Source organism: Fringilla coelebs (genome assembly GCF_963513975.1).
Source record: "Fringilla coelebs genome assembly, chromosome: 8".
Classification (NCBI taxonomy): domain Eukaryota; kingdom Metazoa; phylum Chordata; class Aves; order Passeriformes; family Fringillidae; genus Fringilla; species Fringilla coelebs.
This window is the reverse complement of record NC_140066.1, coordinates 32,606,276-32,627,899: the sequence shown is the minus strand read 5'-3', so window position 1 is coordinate 32,627,899 and position 21,624 is coordinate 32,606,276. Positions and strand designations below refer to the sequence as shown.

At 40.5% G+C, this 21,624-nt stretch overlaps 1 protein-coding gene across 13 annotated transcripts in view; it reads right to left on the bottom strand.

Moving 5' to 3' along the window:
* Positions 1–18,688, bottom strand: part of TACC2 (transforming acidic coiled-coil containing protein 2) — a 128,899-nt gene extending 110,211 nt beyond the window's left edge. For 8 of the 13 annotated variants that reach the window (XM_084210589.1, XM_084210590.1, XM_084210592.1 and 5 more), the window contains exons 1-4: positions 18,574–18,688; positions 9,185–9,316; positions 4,504–4,581; positions 2,662–2,722 (exon numbers count right to left, since the gene is read on the bottom strand). In XM_084210589.1, the coding sequence (XP_084066715.1) occupies positions 2,662–2,722; positions 4,504–4,529 (87 nt within the window). In that variant the 5' untranslated portion in view covers positions 4,530–4,581; positions 9,185–9,316; positions 18,574–18,688. Of the gene's footprint in view, positions 1–2,661; positions 2,723–4,503; positions 4,582–7,232; positions 7,404–9,184; positions 9,317–18,573 lie in introns of those variants that run through there. The other 5 variants (XM_084210599.1, XM_084210595.1, XM_084210594.1 and 2 more) reach the window with 5 other exon arrangements.
* Positions 18,689–21,624: the final 2,936 nt, after the last annotated feature.

The following is a 21,624-nucleotide window of genomic DNA, read 5'->3' as shown; positions in this document are numbered from 1 at the left end:
AAATAAAGTGGTGGCTGGAGGTCTGTCAGGACTATGTAAGCATCAGGAACAGACTGGAACCAACTGACAGCAACATCCTGATAGGCACTGGGTGAAATGGAGGAAAAATGAAAGAGAATCATAATTCAGGGAGTAAAAGTTGTGAATCCCAGTGGACACAACAAAACCCAGAGAAGAGCCCTTGCAGGGTAACAGAGAATCACATGAAAATGCTCCAGGCAAAATTACTGCGCAGAAAATTGGGGATGAGTTTTTGTTCCCGGCTGACCATGAACAATGGAATGTATACAGATGTCACTGCACTGCTCAAAAAAAGTGTGTAAACACCCAGTTTGAGCCCCAGAGCTCAGAGGGGTTTGCCCAGCTCCCAGCTGTGGGATTGGAGGCTGAGTGCTGGGACAGAGCTGCTGCTGAGCCCAGCGTCCTCTGCTGATCACCAGGGTCTGAAGGGAGATTAATTATCACAGCAATTAACCAGAGCCACCAGTTCAGAGAGACTGAAATCGGCTGAAAGATGGGGAAAGCAATAATGCAGAATATTGGCTGCAGGACGCTCAGCAGTCAGATTTGTTCAGAGGAAATAAGTGGAGAAATCTGAGCAGGATCACAGCAGGACAACTCCAGACAACTCCAGACTCCTGAGAAGTTGTGGCCCCTCTGGCAAGTGTTGCCTGTCTTACACATTTCACAGCAGAAAACAGGAACAGAAAGATAACCACACATTAAGATCTATGTTTAAAGAGAAATGAACAATAATAGAGATGTGGAATAATCAGCTTTGTTTGCTTTTTTGCTTATTTCAGAAAACCAAGAGGAAGAAAGGATAAAGCAAAATATGTAGAAATAACTTCTGTCTAACTGACTTTGAAATTCCCTCTTCAACTCTGGGGCAGAAGATGCATTATTAGAACTTTAATTCAGCAGCAGTTTTCACCTTCAAAGAGCATTAAAATTACTTGATGACTTTTACATTTCTGTAGTCGTGAGAAAGGCTGTGGAATATGACAGTTCTCCTCTTCAGAACTCTGAGTGGCAAGAATTAAAACCTTGAGTTGAAAGTGTTCCATATTAGAAAATCCAGCCTATTCAAGCTTTACAAAATTTTATGCTCATGTCTCCAGTTATAAAGAACTCTTTCTGTTTTTAACATCTTCCACCCACCTCTTTAAAGTAAGAGCAAAATTGCTCTGGTAATGGCATCATTCTAGTAAAAACAAAGATAAAATAGAGTCAGGGAAGTCAACAATAATCCTGTGACATGCAGTCACTTTGGGAGCTGTCCCTGAGCTCTCTGCACAACCCCTGGAGCAGCATGGATGAGGCTGGGACACATCTGGGATCTCTCTGCATCCCACAGACCGTGTGCCTGACTGTCTCTGACATTTTAGGGAGCAGATCTGTTGGTCCTGCTCAGCTTGGTTTCACTTCTAAGTGTGGCTTTAGGAGCTGGCCCCTGAGTCCAGACTATCCAGAGGTGCTGAGGGAGTGCAGTTACATCAGCCCCTGTGCAAGGGAGTGTTTTCCTTTCATTAAGGCCATGGGGATGATTTTTGGACATTTGGCTGTCCAAAAAGTCAAGGAAAAGAAGACAGTGTCATTGCTCCATGACACTCAGGTTTTCTGGGTGGATTAAGAAAGATCTGTTTGATGGGCAGCACACCAGCTGAGACCTTCTACAGTTGCCTGAACTGCAGTTCTTCCCACTAAAGAACACCTCCATTACTTCACCTAAATTTGGCCAGCTAAAGGCTGGATCTCGAGCATCAAACTGGGTCAAAGTATCTGTTCTTCCAGAATGTTTCTTTTTCAGTTTGAAGACCTTTCCCTTCATTTGGGGTTTCACTATTCAAGGCAAATGCATCATAAAAACAGCTTATATTTAATTCAGCAGGAGCCCAACAAGCTGTGCCACTGCAATGGGGCAGGGCACGATCCTAAAATCTCTCAGCAGTTTGGGGCTGGTGTGCTTTATAGCAAAACAGAGCGTGGTTAGTATCAGTATATGTGAAATCACTCTGTTAAACATGCTGCTGGCCCCAGCCCTGTTTTATCCAAGCATTTTCTTTGTTCATTGTCGCTAAATTTAGCTGATATTCTCCTCAGAGGCTGCTCTCTACAAGACAGATTGGGTATTTACTTTTTCTCCAAGTGTCTACTACAATCTTCCTGGTAGCACATTTATTCCACAGATCTTCCCACTCATTAAATGAGTTCTAAACTTAGCACAGGCTCTCCCAGCTTTAATGCAAACCATGTGTGAGGCTTCCAAATGACCCACTGAGAGCATGAGCAGTGCAGGGGTGTTCTTGATAAACACATAAATAAAAACAACTCAGACCAACTGGTTCTGAGCACAAGAACAACCCCAACTGAGCTATTTCAGTGGTGTTAGGGTTGGAAGGAAAAGCAGCCAGCAAAGGGGGTCAAGTCCAGGCTGCTTCTCTAAAGCATTGATTGCTACTAAAGAAAAAAAGTTAAAAGGAACCAGATATTTTTTTTTTTTTACAACTTGCTGAAAACCTAAATGTATCTGCCTTGCAAATGTGCAGCCAGTGTCACAAAACCCAAAAGCCAGAAGCAGATGCAGAAGAAAAGGAGCAGCCAAGCCTGGTGCTAACATTTTGAATGCAAACCATGCAAACCAGTTTCATCATCCACTACCTGCTGTGCTCCTTGGCTTGGTGCTATAAGGATGGCTTTATTGACATTGGGGAGTTTCTGACTGAAAATCAAAATATTTAAGTTTTGTTGCTACTTCTTGTTACCGCTCTGTTAATAGTGGTTTTTAAAATAATATGGATTCTTAGCAGATTTTGTTTTGCTTTGGAAGGTGTTGGGTTGTCTTTTGTTTTGGTTTTTGCAGTCTGAAAAGGAGACCAGAAGCTTCCTTTCCTTTTAGAAGAGGTTTTTTACTACATTTCTTGATAAATTCAGCCATTTTTAAGTAAAGTCTTCTCAGCCTCAGGATGACTCCTGAACAAATATGTTTGACTTCCAAAGTGCAAGCTGTACACTACGGAGAAGAAATTTTCATTACTTAGTTACAGAAATTAAGACATTCCCCTCCCAAACCTTGAGGAAAGCTGGGAACAAATCTTGGGCTAACAATAAAACTTGGTAAGAATAACCACAAACTATGGAAGATTTTTCTTCTAAAAAATATTTATGAAAAAAGTCTGTAATAGTTGTAATACTGATTGTCTTGAGAGGCTCCACTTTGCAATGCAGAAGGTGCAGCAGATCTGCTGATACCTGAAGTGGAAGCAAAATGAATCCTAATGCATTTTAGCAGCTACCACAACATATGGAGGAGGAGAGGATAAAATATATACCAATGTTTTAATTGCTGAAATTAATGAATTACTGTCGCCATGGAACACGAAAGAACACAGGCACACACCGCTGCTCTCAAGGGGAAGAGCAAAAAGGGAAGTTTATTTTCTGACTCCAACATTTATAGTTTTCCAAAAGTGACAGAGGATTGGAGGGTGACAGTGCCACCTCTCCAAGGACACTGGACAAACCAACAGTCCATCAAAGTTCTCCTCCTCCACAAAGGAATGCAAAACAATGTGCTATTTACAGAAAGTGTGTGAGAAAGTTCTCTAAAAGAATGTCAACATCAGAAGGCTTAGAACATCTTAAAAAATCAGGGTGACAGATTACAACTTTTATTAGACTTGTATCAGCACAGTAACTTCTATTGTAATTGGACACCAGTAGCCAGAGTATTTCACTGCCTTCCTTTTGAAAATCTAAAAATAAACCCCCAAACAGCACCATGCATTAGCAGCACACCCTGGGAACACAGGTGCAAAGTCCCTGATGGGGACACAGAGAGAGCAAGGTCATTTCTGAGCAAGGAGGAGCTGCAGTGTGCCCCCACAGGCACTGCCCAGCTCCCAGGGCTGTCCATGGCCCAGGACCCCATTCCAGCCATGGGACACTGGTCCTGACCCCAACTGCCACCCTGGGACGTGCCTGATGCCTGGGGTGCCCCAGGCTGGAGTGCTGGGATGAGCCAGCCCTGCTAACAGAATCAGTCCTCCTTTATTAGCACCTACATCCCATAAAAACCCTACACCATGTCAATTTGCTGATAATCAGGTGGAAATTAGATCACAGAAGTAGAGATGCAGGGGTCATCTGTGGGTTCACAACTCCAGTTGTGAATCCCAGTTCTGAATTTGATGTTGATTTTTGGGGGTAAAAGCTGCCCTAAATGTGAAGTGGGGAGGCAATATAAGGAAATATTTGCTGTGATTATTTTCCCAGTGGTAACTCCTAAATGTCACTAACTACTGTACTGCCCAAACAGTGCCCTGGTCATTGCCAAAGGAAAAAACCACACCAAGTTGCTTTCAATTACCATTAATGACACTTAAATATGAGTGCAATGGGGAGCAGAAGATAAATATGGGGTAAGTGGCCTGTGGAAGCAGTTTCTGAAAGGTTTGCTCTAGGCTAGGAGGGGAGGAGGAGCAATTCCCCTGTCACACTCACCTCATTCTCTGCACTGCTGTTCTCATTGCCCATCTCAACTCTGATGTCCAGGGTCACACAGCAATTAAAGAAAGATCTCTGGAAGAAAAGAAAAAGCTCTTAATGTGCTGTAAAAAAACCCAAACAAACCAAAATAAAACAACAAAAAACCCTGGAAATTGTGAAGGGCTGTCATCTCAGCCACCCAGCCAGCTGCCCCTTCTGACATTCAGCCTTACAATGATTCTGAGTCACAAATTGAGGGGAAAGAACTCTTAATTCTTTTATTTCCTCATGTCTCTCTGCTGTCTTCTGGAAAGACAGTCCTTGAAATCCAGCTTTGTTACTCTGGATTATCCCATGACATTTGAACATGCCAAAGAAAGACATTTTCCTTGCCAAAGTCACTTTGGATGGACAGCCCATAGGAAAACCTTACTGTTTTAACTGTATTCACACCATTTTTATTACTTGAAATTCCTGGACCAAGCTGCCTGCTCACATTGTCAGAACCGTGGTGTTAAACCTGAATATCATTGTAACAAAGAATTTTCAATCTGAGCACTCAGAGAAAGAGTAAATGGATTTTTTTCTGGCATCGTTCCCTGCTTTTCTTAGGCATTCTTCTGTTACAATGTTGTGTTCTAAAACCTCCTTTAGACTTAAAAGGATCTGCCTACCATAATTACTATTGGTTTTATGCTAGTTCAGTTCTAATTATTTAATTTCAAAAAAATCTCTGAGCAGTTCTAGAGTTAAGTGTCTCCCCAGGCATCGTTGATTTCTTTTTTGTTTTTTTTTTTAAGGATACTCAAAAGTAAAAGTCCACACCAGAGATTCACTCATAGACATTCTTGTCCTAGACATTTTATTTGGGGGCTCATGCATTGAAATTCACTGTATTTATTGTATTACTGAATAGGTGAAAATTACACATTATTACAGCCTCTTCAGGTTTTTTTTCCCCAAAGAATTTGGGATTGCTCTGCAGTGTGTGTTAAAGTTGGGCTGTAAAAGGGAGGTTGCACTTTGAACCCCAAGGAAACCATACAAGCCTTTAAGGAATGTTGTTACTTATTGCTACAGTACATTTTTTAAAACCTGAAATATTATTTTTCTTCACAGGAGGCTTGGGGAGAGGGAAGTTTGGTGCCGTGCTCTTAAGCTCTGTTCTGTTTAAACTTGACTGTCTCCAGGGGATGCAGCAGTGCTTGAACTTGCTCCTGTTGAAATCACTGGGGCCAGGGCTGCGCTTCCAGTGATTAATTAGCAAGGTGAGGTTTTATCTGCTGAGATTGCTGCCAAATCCTCTCCTGTTTCAAACAGTTTTAGGACTGTTTTAAAACAGTTCTGAGCTGTGCTGAAGACTGGATGTGACATTTTCAGACTCACTGCTCCCTAAGTGTGAAGTACTCCATCATGCAGTAATGTACACACACAAATCTTCCCAGGCTCAGCCCGGTGAAATGTTCCAAGACAACACATTAAGATTATGATTTTTAAGTGTGTATTGATATAACAAAACATTCTCACACTGTTAGAGCTGCTGACTAAGGTTTAAATGCACAGGAGGGAAAGAATAACTCTGCTATAGCCACGTGCTTCCCTCAACAGCCAGCACAATTCTTCAAGAGTGGATATTGTGGCATTTCTGTTCCCCTGACCTGACCTGTTCTCTTCCCAGATCTTTTTCTGTCCCTACAGATATCATGTGAAAACACCTGAAAATTCAGATTGTCCCCTCACAAGCACTTGCAGTAATAACATAACCTGGGGAATGAATGAAAACTCTCCCAAATCCCCACGGAGTTTAGTTAATTGGGGTGGGGTCTTGTATTTCAATGGTGCAAAATGCAGATTTTGCTCTTCAAGTTCTTCAATAGATTAGCCAACGTATGTCATAATGTTGTCCTATTTATTTTAGAGTCAATTCACTCCAGTGCATAATATACTGTCAATATTTCTGCACCAGCTCAGCCATACTGACTGTTAAGGACAGCAGCTGCTAATAGAGGCCAAAGTTCTAATATTGAGTTGAAAGATAACAATACTTTTTTTACAGTTTTTAAATTAAAATGCACAGGAATCAAAGCAGAAAATGACAAGAGCATAGCAGAAGTGCCAGCTGTCAAAAATCTCCACTAACACATCCTATCATATTGTCTACCCACTCTTTTCTTTCCCTAGAGCATGAAATTTCACAATTTTCACACAATTCTCACATTACCATCTGCTTAATAATGAAGACAAATATCATAAATAGGAAATAAAGACATCACAGATTCTCCAATAATGAAACAAGCAATAATAATATTAAAGTGTGAATTACATTGCAGAGTGCTAAGATCATTTTTTAGATTACAGTGTTACTGTAATCCTTTTTACATACATTATTTCTAAATCATTCCATGCACAAGCATTATTTAGGTTGCAAACCAAAAGTGCTTTATCATATGTATAGACTTTCAAATAAACATTACAAACATGCTAAAAATCCATCCATTAAATAAACATAGCTTAACCAAAAGATAATATTCATCATGTTTCTACAGTATCTTTCACAATTTACATGTCATTATTGAAATGATTTGAGCCCTACATATCTCAGAAACAGCCCAGTGGTACCAAATTGGTCTGTTCAGCGTGCAGAGACTTTTGAGCTGCACAACTCCAAAGTCATTAACTGGAACTTTGAGCTGCACAACTGCTCCACTGAAAGCAAGCAAGAGGATGTTTAACGTGGCACTTACATTCCAGGATTCCTCTGGCACCTTTGGCTTCACTGACGCTTTTCAAACCATTCCTTCCATCTTCACCTCGCCAGTTTTCACCTGATTTTCCTCCTACTTCTCCTCAGACTCATGAAATGTAGGCTTTCTCTCCGGGACCCACCTTCATAACCTGCTCAACAACCAACTTGCCTCCACCCCAGGCAAGAAGGAAAACAAGTTACACCTCCTGAGCCCGGCCTCCCCCTGCTCCTGCCAGGCTGCTGAGCCTCTCTGCCTGCCAGAAATCCAGGTTTTCACAAAAGCAACCCCAGAGAACATCACTTTTGGGTCAAATATATTTCACTTCTACCGTATCTTGGCATGTGGTATAAGCAGTGCTTCTTGCAAAAAAATGGTTCAGTGAAACTGTGGCAATAACACACTGGAGTTGTGCTGTTTTCAAGATAAAAATTGGTATTTGGGGGGAAAAAAAAATCTATTCTGCATTTTGTGTCCAGGTTTGTTTATGTGTTTCAGCTCATCCTTCATTTTCTCATATTACCCTTGAAAGCTGTCAGAAATACCTGCTAGCAAATGTTGATGTGCCTGTTCAGGTTATGGTGAAATCATTTCCCATTTAATCATCTTGAAGGGTGGAGACGTGACAAAAACCCTTTGAAATGTGATGTTGCAAGAAGTACTGGTTTATGGGCGAGCTAATTGTTATTATTAACCCTGGTTGTCCATTCCAGCAATGCTTCCACAAAACAAAAAATGCTTCCACAAAGGGGTGCTCAGAAACACAGCTGGTAACCAAAGACAGAGTATTTCTCATTAGTGGCAACTCCAAGGGATTAATGAGTTTCTGTAAACACCAGTGGTGCTTTTTGGGGCCACAGACCAAAGGAATGGTGCACTGTGGGTTTATTGCACCTCCAAGAGTGTGAGGCAGCATTGCTGAATCCAGCATGGAGAAGTCATACCTGACATGGCTAAAGGGCAGGATTTCATAGGACTGTCTGCTGACTTTTATTCCACAAAATCTTGGTCTATAAACTCCTGACTTGGGAACATAAAGCCTGTTATGAGCTGGAATGCTACATGAATAGCCCTGCCTTTTAAATCTTTCTTTTTCTATGAAGTTGATGATCCAACATTCTCTGGTCTCCCCAGCCCAGATCAGAATCCAGTAAATCTGAAGTTCATAAATTCAAAATTTTAGTGTGTTCTTTCTTAAAACCAAAGAGGGGGGCGTTGCACAATTGGTTGTCTTATAGACAACAAATTATGCAATGTTTTTTGTTTAGGCTCTCTGCCATGAATTTAAGAGCAGGGATCCTGTGGGAGCTCAGGAAAACACAAGCCTGGTAATACATCCTCACTTCTGCTAGCTGCATTATTTCCTCATCAAAACAAACTGAACTCCCATTTGGGGCTTTTCCATGTCTAAGCTAAGGCCAGAATATGCCACAAAGTGAAAGTGAAGAAGCTGCCTTGCAAAACAAGTGTCTGGCAGAAACTTTGTGGAAAAACAACGTTCAGTAATCTGTAGATGACGATTTCTGATTGTGTGTTTTTATCAACACGCAGGCAAAGCAGAATCCCTCTCTTTGGCTAAGTTGTGTAAGGTTTGAAAGCCACACAGGCAACTCCTGCCCTGGTGCCAGAACTGTGAGCCTGGAAATGAGGGCAGTGACACCAACACAGCCACCCTGTGCTGTGACCTGTGAGCCCACAACAACTGGCAGCACTGCCATTGTGGCTTTGGGTCACTTTCCTGACCCACTCTCAGATCTAAATCAGGATTCACTAATGCACTTCTATCCCAGCTATCCCAAGCAGCCCCTCTTCACTGTTCCCACCTTTGCAGAGGCTGATCTTCTGCTCTGCTCCAGTCTGAAGTGTAACCCACCAGCTCTGAGAGAATTCCCCATGCTCTGATGTCTCTATTTATTCTCTTTGATTTTGTGATGGGAGGAAGAAGTACTCACATTGGGCTGCTTTACTGTTGTTGGCTGGAATTTCCCCTGAGGTTCCTCACCCACTCTTCGTGCTCATCCAGGGAGAGATTGTCTTTTCTTGATCAAAACAGGATTTAACCCAGGAGGACTGGAAGACTCAAACTAGGGGAGAATACAGCTCAGACTTAAAGGTAAGCTATGTAGTGGGTTAATAAGTTATTATTTCAGTAAGATCCAAATAATTTGCCATGAGTGATCAAATTTAATCCCAGTATATACAGTACTGGGTACATTTACCAACCATACTACACATATATGTTAGTTTCTTGTATACTGAAGACATGCTACCTTAGGTATTTGTAGAAGACAATTCAGTGTGAGGTCATTTTACTTTATGGTACAAATACTGCCAATTTAAGACCAAATGTTTCATGTTCCTTACTTTCACGTGATTGATGGTACATATAAAACATTGCAAAGTTCTGCTGAATCACTATTACACAGCAGCTGTTCCCATAGGCAAGAGAAGAAAGGCAAGGTGTTCAGAATTTTACTCTTCTCCAATCTTGATGTAATAGTGCAAAACCATTCCCAATTTCTGCACATTCCAACAATGTCACAGAGATCTGCAAGAACGACTGACCTACAACAGTCCTTTGTCTTTTGCTTTCTCACAAATTCTAGAAGAGCAAATAGCAAGATCTGGGGGGGAAACCATAGCCCACCATGAGAATTAATAAACAAGTAATGATTTTCAAGTGCACAACTTGATGGGAGGACGTTGCTTGGTAACATCAGCAGCTGGATCTGCTGCAAAGCCGTGATGTCGCTTGGCAACGCTTGGAAAGCTGAGCTGGATTTTTGGGAGAGTTCTGAAATTGTGTTTTCCTGCCCTTCCCCCAAGAAAACCAGAGACTGCCTATGGGGGTCACATCACTGAGCCCATGTAGGACTGAGATTCAGAGGACAGCAGAGGATGCAGCCCAGCCTTGGCTGATGTGCCCCACTTCATGTACAGGTGTGAAAGAAAAGAAGCAGGGATGCTGAGTACCTGCCACTAAGACATGAAAGCATGCTTTAAAAAACAGGTTATGAAAGGTAAAAATTATTCTTCCTATTTCTGGCTAATTTTCAATCAGGATGATTGAAACCTGATTCAACCTGGCCTGGAAAAATCCAATTGGTGACATACTTCCATTGCTTCTAATCAGCCCCATGTGGCACTTCAGGGCACTCCTGCATCCTTCAGATGTTTAAGTTAATGTTTTATGGCACAAAAGTGCAGAAGAAAACACATATTTCTTTGGAGATTAATGGATTTGCCCAAGGTTAAAAAGCTCACCAAGTGGCAGAGCTAGGATGTCAGCACTGGCTTCCTCAGCATGCTGCAGTTACCAGACTCTGCTGGAATCTGAGTTACTGTTATTGGAACCTTAATCAGGAGGTGCCCTTCCTAAGGAAACTTGGAGTGCTAAATAATTTTGGTTTGCTTTTTATCTAATAATATTTTCCCAGCTGAAAAAAGAAAGTCTATCATTTCAGCTCTTAACAGAACTTTCCCAATACTATATAGTTTCAAGCAATAATAAATAAAAGTGATTATGGGAATCTTAAGTGTGATTCTGTTGTATTCTATTTATCCCCTAACTGCCTCTCTGGAAGACAAGGGTCTCAGATAATTTTGTGTTTTATCTGCTAGTCCCATGAGAATGTCATGGCCACCTCAGGGTGCCTAAAATGGTGCTCAGTGCCTACATCTGTGGATCTCAATAATCTTTCCCTTGTGCATTGAGCATTAAATGTTTTCAGGTCACGTACATTCCCTTCTGCTGCACGGGTTGCAGATGTGAAAAGTACCGCATAGGGCTCAGTCCTTAAAGTGATGCCAAAAGTTTTAAAATATATATGATCCAAATAAGAATATCCAAGTATTGGAACATTTCTCTTTCCAAACCACATTTATACCAGCAGTTTTTCACCAGATTCCATATGCAGCACTTCAGTCAGTGGGGAGGCTGTGGATTCAGACGAGACACAGCTCTGTGCACTCTCTCTCCATGCCCACATGCACATTCCAGCTATGGAGAGCTGGACACTGATGCCTGTTGAAGTTCTGAACACCAGCACCAGCTGATAGAGCTTGGGAGCTATTGAGGAGGCTGACCTACATAACTCACCTGGTCAATCTGTGCCTATTATTGTGCAGGACTGCAAAATATTTCCTTATTATTACTGCTGGCCTTTTATAAACAGCTAATTAGGAGTTATCAACAATATCTCCCCAACACTTGTATTATGAGCCATATATGACTGTATAAGTCAGGTCCATAGCCAACCTGACAAAGCTGAATGTGTTTTCACACTCTAAATGCAAACAGTCATTCAGTCAAAGTGAGGAATTTCTGTACCTAAATCTCCCAGCTGAGGCAGGAAGAACATGTCCTCTGACTTGGGGCAAAATTCTGGAAGTAGTGGTGGGAGGTCTGATGTGAGAGGAGGATTTTTAGAACCTGCTTTCTGCTCCTTGAGCTGGTCTGCCTGCTCTGGTGTCCAGTCTCAGCACTGGGAATGGTGGGACATGACTTGGGGAGATAAAAATCCACGTTATGTGAGGCAGAGGAGGAAACAAGGTGGGACCAGTTGGCTTAACATTTCTAGAGGCACATGTAGAGCTTGGGAAGAATGCATCACATGAATTACTTCTTTCACAGAATTCACAGAATTTCAGGGTTGGAAGAAACCTTCAAGATCATTGAGTCCAGCCCAGCCCCAACCCCTCAACTAAACCCTGGCACCCAGTGCCACATCCAGGCTTTGTTAAACACACCCAGGGATGGGGACTCCACCACCTCCCCAGGCAGCCATTCCAGAACTTTATCACCCTTTCTATAAAAAAAAACTTTTCCCTGATATCCAACCTGTATTTCCCTTGAGGCTGTGTGCTCTGGCTGTGTCAGTGCTGCTGCAGACAGAGCCCAGCCCCAGCTGAGCACAGGCACCTTTCAGGAGCTGTGAGAGTGATGAGGGCAGCCCTGAGTCTCCTTTTCTCCAGGCTGAGCACCCCCAGCTCCCTCAGTTATTCCTCACATGATTTGTATTCCAAGCCCCTTCTTCCCTCTTTTCAGGTCCTTTTTCCTTCAAATTACTTTTCTTCCTTTCCCTTCTCAGTTTACCTGTCTCTTGTGTTCTCCTCCCTTTCTCCAAGAGACTCAGTGGAAATACAAGGCAGAGCAGAGTTGCCACAGGCACTGGTTTTCTGAGAGCTGATGGGAAGGGAAGGCAGGGAAGAGGCAGATCAGGGGGAAGGGGTTCCTCCCTGCTTGTCCTGCTTTAGCTTTGGGGTCTGAACCAGCTGCCAGCAGCTGTCTCTCCCTGACTGTGGATGGCAGCAGTATTTAATGTTCCACTTTCCTGGCCTGAGGTGTGTGTTGACATGTCAGGCTTGGCAGGTTGCAGCTGCTTTCTGGGCTTTGTGCTCCCACACCCTCCATGCCCACACAAATATCCCAGGAGAGGAGAACACTTCTCGGGCTCCTGGAAAGCCTCCAGCACTCAGAGACTCTCCTCAGGATGTTTATTGGCTTTCTTTCTGCTGACACAACACAGGTACACAGTCACCTACCACACAGTCACACATATATCCACATGCATATATTAAATGTTCCCTATATATAAATGCACATATCTTATGCAGATCATATCCTTCATCCTCAGTTAGAGGCCATGTAGCCTGAGGCTGTTTTTAATAATTTCATGATAGCTGTTAGATCATTGAGTGAGAATAAATTAGATAAAAACTCAGCTATTGAATATTTTGCAGTTGTCAATACTCTGACTCCAGAAATGCTGTGTTTTGTCAGTAGTGAGAACAGGCTGTGAAAATAAACCTCTCAGGAGAGCTGCACACCAAGACAACTTGTTAATGGCCATACAGGGGTTAGATTTCATATTCTGGTCCAAGCAAGTGTATCAGGTTTTTGCAGGACCAACTCTGGGAACTGAGTCACTGACCTCTGAAATTGCAGTCGAGATAGTGCTCGTAAGTTGTTTACAGAGATTCCCGAGTTTGGATGAAAAAAATATTTACTTTGAAACTAAATCTGTTGAGTTTCTTCAATCTTCTGCACCTTGAAAAAGTTAGATTTAGTAAACACAACACTGAGGTGTACTCCAAGCATTTAGTTGGATTACTTGTGCAAGTTCCTCACCGATTCACAAAGCAGGAGAATGCTGCTGACATTTTAGAAAAGCAGAAATTAAGGCACAGGGGAGTTGAGTGATCAGGCTGTTAGTATGTGGTGTAATCCTGGGCTAAGCAGGAAAGTACAGCAGGTGTTCAGCCCTCAGAATAATGATGCAGAATGAAGATGATTACTGGTTTGATTTGGCATGACTGTTCAAAAAGAAGAGATTATATTTTACATGGAATATTCCCTAGATTATGGACTTTTCTGAGTATGCTCTAACCCTGCACAAAAGGACTCCATCAGATTTCAAGGCAAATCAGGACCAAAATGTTTCCTCAGGTTTATTTGCAAGGTGAGCCAAGAACAGTTTTGTGCAGACTAACATCATCCATTAAAAAAAGAAAAAAAACCAAAACAACAGTAAGGCTAAAATAAATTATTGTGCTTTTTTCCCAAAGGATAATAATTGCATACTAATAAGAACGCTTCCTTACAGATATTACCATAGTTTCCTACCTGTTAACATGTTAAAACTGATATAATGAATTAATGTTTATGCTGAATATAAATTATAAACCTATTTTCCCCCAATTCCTTTGATTCAACTAAGCAGAGTTGCAAAACAAGACTGAGAGGAGCCAGTTACAGCCAGTCTTCCACGTATTTATGATGACCTGGTGACAACAAATGGTGCCTGAACTGCATTATCCCCCTCCAGACCAGGTTTGATGTTTGCCTTCGTGGCAGTGGCTTTTTTAGAAGATGATCTAATGCTGTGCTGGTGGGAAGTGGTCCTGGTGATCCCTGGTGGTTGGTGGAGATAAAGTTACCTAAGCTGCTCACTGTTGTTACAGATGGCACAACTCTTCATCCTCCTGACAGACCTAAACCTAATCAGCTTCACCTAATGACAGATTTAAACTCTTATAACTTATTGCCTTCCCCAGATGGGTCTCCACTATTTATATTTGTGTTCTCATTTTCCACTCATTTCCCACAATATCCAGTTTCAGAAGTTCACTCTTAATTTACAGGTGTATTTTTTCATTGGCATTTCATCATCATTAAGGAATATGCCAGTTGCAGGCTTTACAGCACCTTAACTCAATCTCGGTTTTGGTTTGGGGAGGGTTCCCTGGAGACCAGGCTCACAAAATACTTGTTATACATAATTATGCACTACACTGGCACTTTTAAGCAGGGATTATAACCTTGAGTACATAAAAATTCTACTTTAAATAGGAAACCATGACAACATGCAGGCAACTAAGTACCAGTCACCAGTACCAAAACATGGATATTTAGCATATTTCAAGACAGTGGAATGAGCACAAAATAAGGCCTACAATTGTTTGTCCAGTTTAAAGTGCATGTGAATAAAGATTTAGGTTTCTTCTTGTACCCAAATGTGAGTCTTTTGCCCTTGTTTGAGTAAACTCGTAAAGATTACTTGGTGTACTCCTGTGCATCTAGAAAGGAGTAATATTCTTGTCTGAAAAGTGTGATAGACTGACTCTTCAAAACTCTTCATATGTAAGAACAGAACTTGCCACAAAATGATAATATGAGACTGTACAATATATTAGTGCAAAAGGCTCAAGCATAGTTTCCAAAACTCTTGAAATCTTTTTACCAGTAGAAATGGTTTAATAGTGCCATGACTGAAATCTTTGTTTTGGGCTGGTGATTCTTCACACAGGAACTAAATATTGCATGTAGGAATATTAAGAAATGTTTAGCCTTGTTTATTAGAATGCAAAAATATTTCCATGATCAGTGCTCCTGACACATTTCACCCCTTGGTGTGAGCATTGTGTGATTTAAGAGTATATCAAAGAAACTGAAAAAAAAAAAAAAAAACCACTTTATGTAGGCCATGAATTTAAACCTCCTGCCCCTTGCATCATGCAGAGATTTTCATATGGGTTCAATTAAACTGTGCAATGCTCCAAAAGTGTGGCTAAAATCAGGTCTTTCTCATCAAGAAAGTGGTTAAGTATAATTTTCAGTTTACAGTTGCAAGTTGCATGGAAACTGTGAGTAACAGCAATGTAAAAAGTAGGCATGCAACTGAGCACAAGAGATACTAATAATGACTGTATTTTCAATAATGTCAATATGCTGGAGATATAAAACAGACACTGAAATGCAGGCAACAGACCCCACTGCTGTTAGAACTGACAGCTTTGCATAATGGAGCACACACATCCCCCTGAAGTGCTGGAGAATAAAAACACACATTAAAATCTGGGCAGATGAGGTCAAAACCTGCAGATTTATGAAGCTGTGCTGTAAAAACTGGGATTTTGATACTTATGAACAGCTTCTTTGTACATTTTCCCCCCTGCCCTTACTGCAGCAGTTGTGTTTCTGCCTTCAACCAGGAGTTGCTCACGATCTCAGTTTGTTAACATCAAAAATTATTGGTGCTTCAGAAGATCTAGAAGGATCCTCTCTGCCTTTTCTGGAGGGTTTGTGAAAATCTGACAGTGAACCCTCAGTGCACAGAAATGGTGCTGGTTGGCTGACACTTCCCAGAATCACAGAAAACAGAGCTGAGGAACAAATCCTTCCCTATTTTAGCATCTCCCCAAAAGAGGTAATTTTTTACAAGTCTGTTGGAGGAAGCTCATTTTGGGAATGGGGCAAAATGTTCTGAAATAATATTTACCAAATAATTCCTTTGTCTCAGTTTGTCAATTCTGCAGAAACATCTATAGTGTTGGTTCACTGATAAAGTTTTCTGGTTTATTTCATTGTTTCTAGGGAGATTATCTCATCATCCTGATTTCTTACTCACAATTCTACTGGTCATGTTCCCTTCTAAAATATTCCTGTAGAAAATATGACAGCTGTTCATATCAAAACAAAAATATTAACACTATATTAATCCCAGTATGTTTTGGTAGCAGGAAAAAACTGTTTTCACCCAGTCAGGTTGCCATGAACCAGCAAATCTTTTCTGATTACTTATACTCAGAAAAGCAGATTTCATCTAGGTAATAAAATAAATCATTCTTACCTTTTATTTATGCACAGACCCATTAAAGTCCTACAAAGCTCCCTGCAGCACACTACTGTTTACACATGAAGCAAATAAATATAAATATCTGAATCCATTTGCAGGGACTCAGAGCTGGCTGAAGCTTGGGTTTGACCAAGAATAAAGAGGGCTGGCTGGATCTTTTGCTTGCTGGGAAACCAGGGAAGTAAATGAGTCTGTCAAGTTCTAACTAGCATTTAATGACAAATTTAATTTGGCAAGAAGATATAGTTCAGTATTTTGTCAAGCTTGCTGAGGCTTGTATATTCTGTATATGGATCTTGACCAACTGCTGTATTTTCATAGGATCCTGCATTAAAGAACTTCTAATGAAAACATACAAAACTTCAATCAAACTTTGTTCCACCATGTGATTTTTGGTACTTAGAAAAGGATTATGTCAAGAAAAATAAAAACTATAATCTCTGATGGCTCAACTCTTATCCTGGCTGTCAGCAGTGCAGCTCTTCAAACCATTAGTTTCTGCAATTAAATGTGGAATCAATTAACTGTACTTAAGCCATTCATTTAGCATTAAGCCTGGATGATAGAAGCAGGGTAAAATGTTACTCTTTTCAGACTTGTTATGGACTTTACTGATAAAACCCCAACGATAATGTAACACAGATCAGCTCAGATTGACTTTTCCCCAGACTAGGTTGGTTCCTGCAGATTGTTACAATGCTGGATGAAAACACTCACTAGGAAATTCATGCATGTGCAAAGTGCCCTCTGATCTCCTTAGGCCAGGACACCCAAGCCTGTCATTGTCACAGGACTCTTCCTTAGAGATGGGAAAATGACTGCATGTGATGCAGATGCAGATGGAGATGTCAGGTTACTTAAAACTAAGCCCAAGATCATCCACCCATAGGCCCATCTGCCTTTTCTGGTCAACTACCAGCATTTTTCCTGTCCAAAATCCTTATTAAAAAAGATTTATAGGTTCTAAGTATTAGCATGGAATTAAAATTTGAATCTATAAGGAAAACATTTTGACATAAAGGGACAGATTTTTTTTAACTCCTATACATATATCGAAGGTTTCTAATTCATCTTTTGGGCTGTGTAAAGGGAAAAAAGTCTGCTCCTAAGTTGTTAGCAGCTTGATCTTGAATAGTTGAATCATGAGGACAAAATTCAAGCTATAAACACTCTATTTTTAAGGTAAGATCAGATTTTGTGGGAAATATCTGGTTTATAGTACAGATAGAAGCATGCCTGCCATAGTCATCCTTTGCCTGTCAATAAGATTGTTAGTTCTGCCTGAAGATAAACCCATTTTTTTAAGCTTGGAAAACAGTTTCCAAAACATTATGATAATATAAACCCTGCTCAGTAATAAAATCCTGAAATAACTGAAGTTGCCACGGACTTACACGTTGACAACGGACTTCAATGTCATGTCATCAACGTTAAAAACAGTAACAATTAAATTTTTGCTCATCTTATTTTGATTTATTTGGTTCTCCTTAGTGGGTAAGACTGAAATTGACTTCAAATACCTGAAGATCTATAAGTTTTGGGTCACCAGAGGCAATATTGTACCTACAACTGCTCAGTGTTGTGTTTTACAGCCTGAAACAAACTTTGCTATGCATGAAAGACAAAACATCGTAGACAGTTCCCACTTCAGAACATCATCAAACATCTCCATAATCTGTCTAGTGAGCAGCCAGCTCATTTCATCCCTGAAATTCTGCATGAGAAACACACATTCTTGTTGTTACATGGCAACTTCAAAACAACAAGCAATCTCTTTCTGACACAAACCCTTAGAACTGTTTCTGCAAAAAAGAAGAACAAGTGGAAGGGAGCCACATTTAACAGCTCCAGCATTTGCAAATAGTTATGACAGTCTGTAATGTTGTAACTTGTTTTTAAAACAGCTATTTTAGGACATGCACATTTAATGATCAGTCTCTTGGTCTTAGAGAGATACTGACTAAACAAGACATCATCCTGTAGACACACTATATAGGGTATGGGATTGTAAAACAAGTTATACAAGAGATCATGAAACTATAGAACCTCAAAGGAGACACTCTTTTTTTCTGGTACAGAGAAAAAAAAAGTCTTTTACTTGTCAGACACTCCCTTTGCCTTTTTGTAATGTCTAAAACATAATTAGTAAACTGTTTTGAGTCTAGACATTTTTAAATTTAAAGAACTAATAAAAAATTACTTACCCAATTTTCCTCTAGACTAAAAATGAAAATGCACCACTCTGTCCCTGATTTTTATAACCTTCTGCACTCCTTCCCTCCTGGCTGGTGTGTGGATCCCCTTTCTCCCTGGATCACATGAAAGTGTTCTATTAATGTGAATTGGCTGATGTTTGAGAACACTATGCTGGAGAGCTATGAAGTGTAAGGAATCTGACCCAGGGAGCTGTGGGGCTATGACACATCAGTTCTGCACAGGAATTCTCAGTTGCTGGATGGGAATGACAAGGGACAGGTCCTGTGCAGCACGTTGGCACTGTGTTGTTATTGTTGTTGGGATATGGATTTTTTAATGCAGGGAGACAAGTTCCATGTTAAACCAATGTAACTGGGATTCTACCCTCTGGCTTTTTACTCCAGCACTGTAACTTCCAAGTATCAGGCTGTCCCTTTCACTGACCTCACAAGCAAATGTTGGGAAAATGGATCAATTTAGCACGTGATAAATGTAAATAACAACAGGACTGCTGAAATTGACAGCTGCCTTAAGGAAACCACTGCAAGGCAGCACTGCTCTGCATATTTCCTAAGGAGTGCCTTGCTGGAGCTCAGGATAAACACTGAAAGCCCAGGAATGCTAGCAGATTACCTGGCAGGATGGAGAGAAGGAAAAAGAAATCTTCTGCCCCCGTTGCATTCTTCATTCCTTTGCCAGTGCTCAGTTTTCCCTTGCCCACATGGGCAGGAGAGAGGGAATGCAGCTTTGTCTTTTCCCTGGTGGGATGAGGTGGAGCTTTTAGCACTGCTTTGCATGGGGTGCTTGGAGTTGGAGTGTGAGATGTGTGAGCCTTTCAAGGAACCAGCCCGTGCCACCTCAGCCCAGAGCTGTCTCAACCATAAACCCCCAAAGCACATGGCACTGCAATAGGAAACCCACACCAATCACAGAAATGTCCTGTAAGCAGAGCATGTTTTCACTTACATGCTACTTTTATAAATCCTCCCTTGGAATACACTGCTCCAAAAAGAAAAAAAAACCCATTGCTTTCCTAATAGGCTGTGAGTTACAGGCCTTTAAACTCATAAAAATAAATATATCCACATCAGCACAAGGTATGATATGCTGGGATAAGATTAAACCTATCCCAGAAGTGCTTAGGTTTAAGTCAATTGTTTGCATAGTATGGCAAGGTCTAAGAGGTGATAATTTCTACAGATTGCTATAAGAAATAGTGAATTTATGAATTTTCTGTGAATACAAAAATGATTAGCGCATTATAATTTTTATGTCCAAAAAATTGCCGTGCAGTTATGCAAAATATGTGAACAAATCTTTAGAAAACTTATTGGCTTTCTGCTTTTGCAAAAATCTGACATTGTTCAGCATTTGTTTTTAATTTGTTTATTCCTCCATTCAAGATGTTCTGGATGGACCACCAAGGCTGCAGCAGTCTGGCTATTCTCCACTCTGAGGCACCACTGATATATGTATATATTTCCTACTCCTTCTTGCAAAGATTTTATTATTTTATTTTATTTTATTTTATTTTATTTTATTTTATTTTATTTTATTTTATTTTATTTTATTTTATTTTATTTTATTTTATTTTATTTTATTTTTCTACATTGCTGTTTGATTGTAGAGAAAAAGTGGAAGGTTTTCAGCATTTTGGTCTCCAGCAGCAGGACTTCCACATGTTGTTGTAGTGACCTGGTGTCAGTCTTTCACTTAATGAAACCTTCTAAGTCCATAAAAAGAAATGGTTCCTGGTGCCAATGAGGGTTTGATGCTAACAGGATTTTTTCCTTGACATCTCACCAAACTGGGAGCTTTTTTTTTTCACAGTTCTATTAATAATTGTTCTTTCATATGTCTCTGAAAATACCTTCTTAGACTGGCACAATGTATATGGTGATGTGATGGGCTGTAACCTAATCCACACTTCTGAGGGAATATCTGATGCCAGATTTTCACCTCCCACAGGATTATCTGTAAACATAGAAATAAAATCTGCTGCAAGAACCAAGTATACTAATTCACACTTCTGCATTACTAAAACAATTTTTTTTTAAATTAGCTACACTCATTAAAAGAGTTTTCCCTCATCTGTGTTTGCTTGCAGAGCTGGCAGCTGAATGCCAAATATTTCAGATGTTTTATTTCTGATGTTTTCAATCCTGTGCTGCCATGTTTTTAGACAACTAATTTCTTGCTTTATCCCTTCATCTTGTACAGGAGCATTTATTTTGGTGCATTCAAGGGAAATGCAAAAAGGTTTATGCTTTAAAATCATAAGCAACACTCCTGGGCAGTGACTAAAAGGTCTCATTTAAAGACAAATCTTTTTCCATTAATGGCTGGGAACATCTGCTAGCAAATCAGGGATACTCACATCAGGAGGCCAATTTCCAGAACTGGACAAGTGAATAGATTTGATAGTAAATGAAACAGTGGTAGATCCACATTTTAGGGCCTCTAGGTAAGAGCACCGTCGTGCTGGGCAGTTCCCAAGCTGAGGTGCACTGTGAATCCCTCTTGTAATTCACTGCTCAGCACCATAAAAAAAGCCACATTATTGCTCTGTATTTGGTGATAATGGAAACTGACTTTTGTTTGCTGAAATGCAGTACCTGTATGGTCATGGTATATACAAATTATACAACATTCAGCTGAAGATCTGCTGCTAAATGCCAGAAACTCTACATTCATTTCTGCGCCCTGAAAGGAGCAAAAGAGGGAATGATGAAATCTGCACACAGTAGATCTGAAACGTTTATTTTAGGATTCCTCTACGAGACTCTTCCCACTTCAATGAGAATAAGGTTTTATGTATATGCATGGATGAGAACTGAATGATCATCAGATGAAAAATAGTCTTGGTTTGTAAAGACAACTGGAAAATCTTTCAGTCAACTGCATGTAGGGCATTTTGTTCACCTACCATTTTCACTGTTGACAGTAACAATTGACATAGATAGGAGATAGCTAGGAAAGCACAGATCTGATCATCTGGACAAGTAGAACTCAAAACAAAAACGCAGGGCAAGGTATTGCAATATTGTGGAATGTTGAGT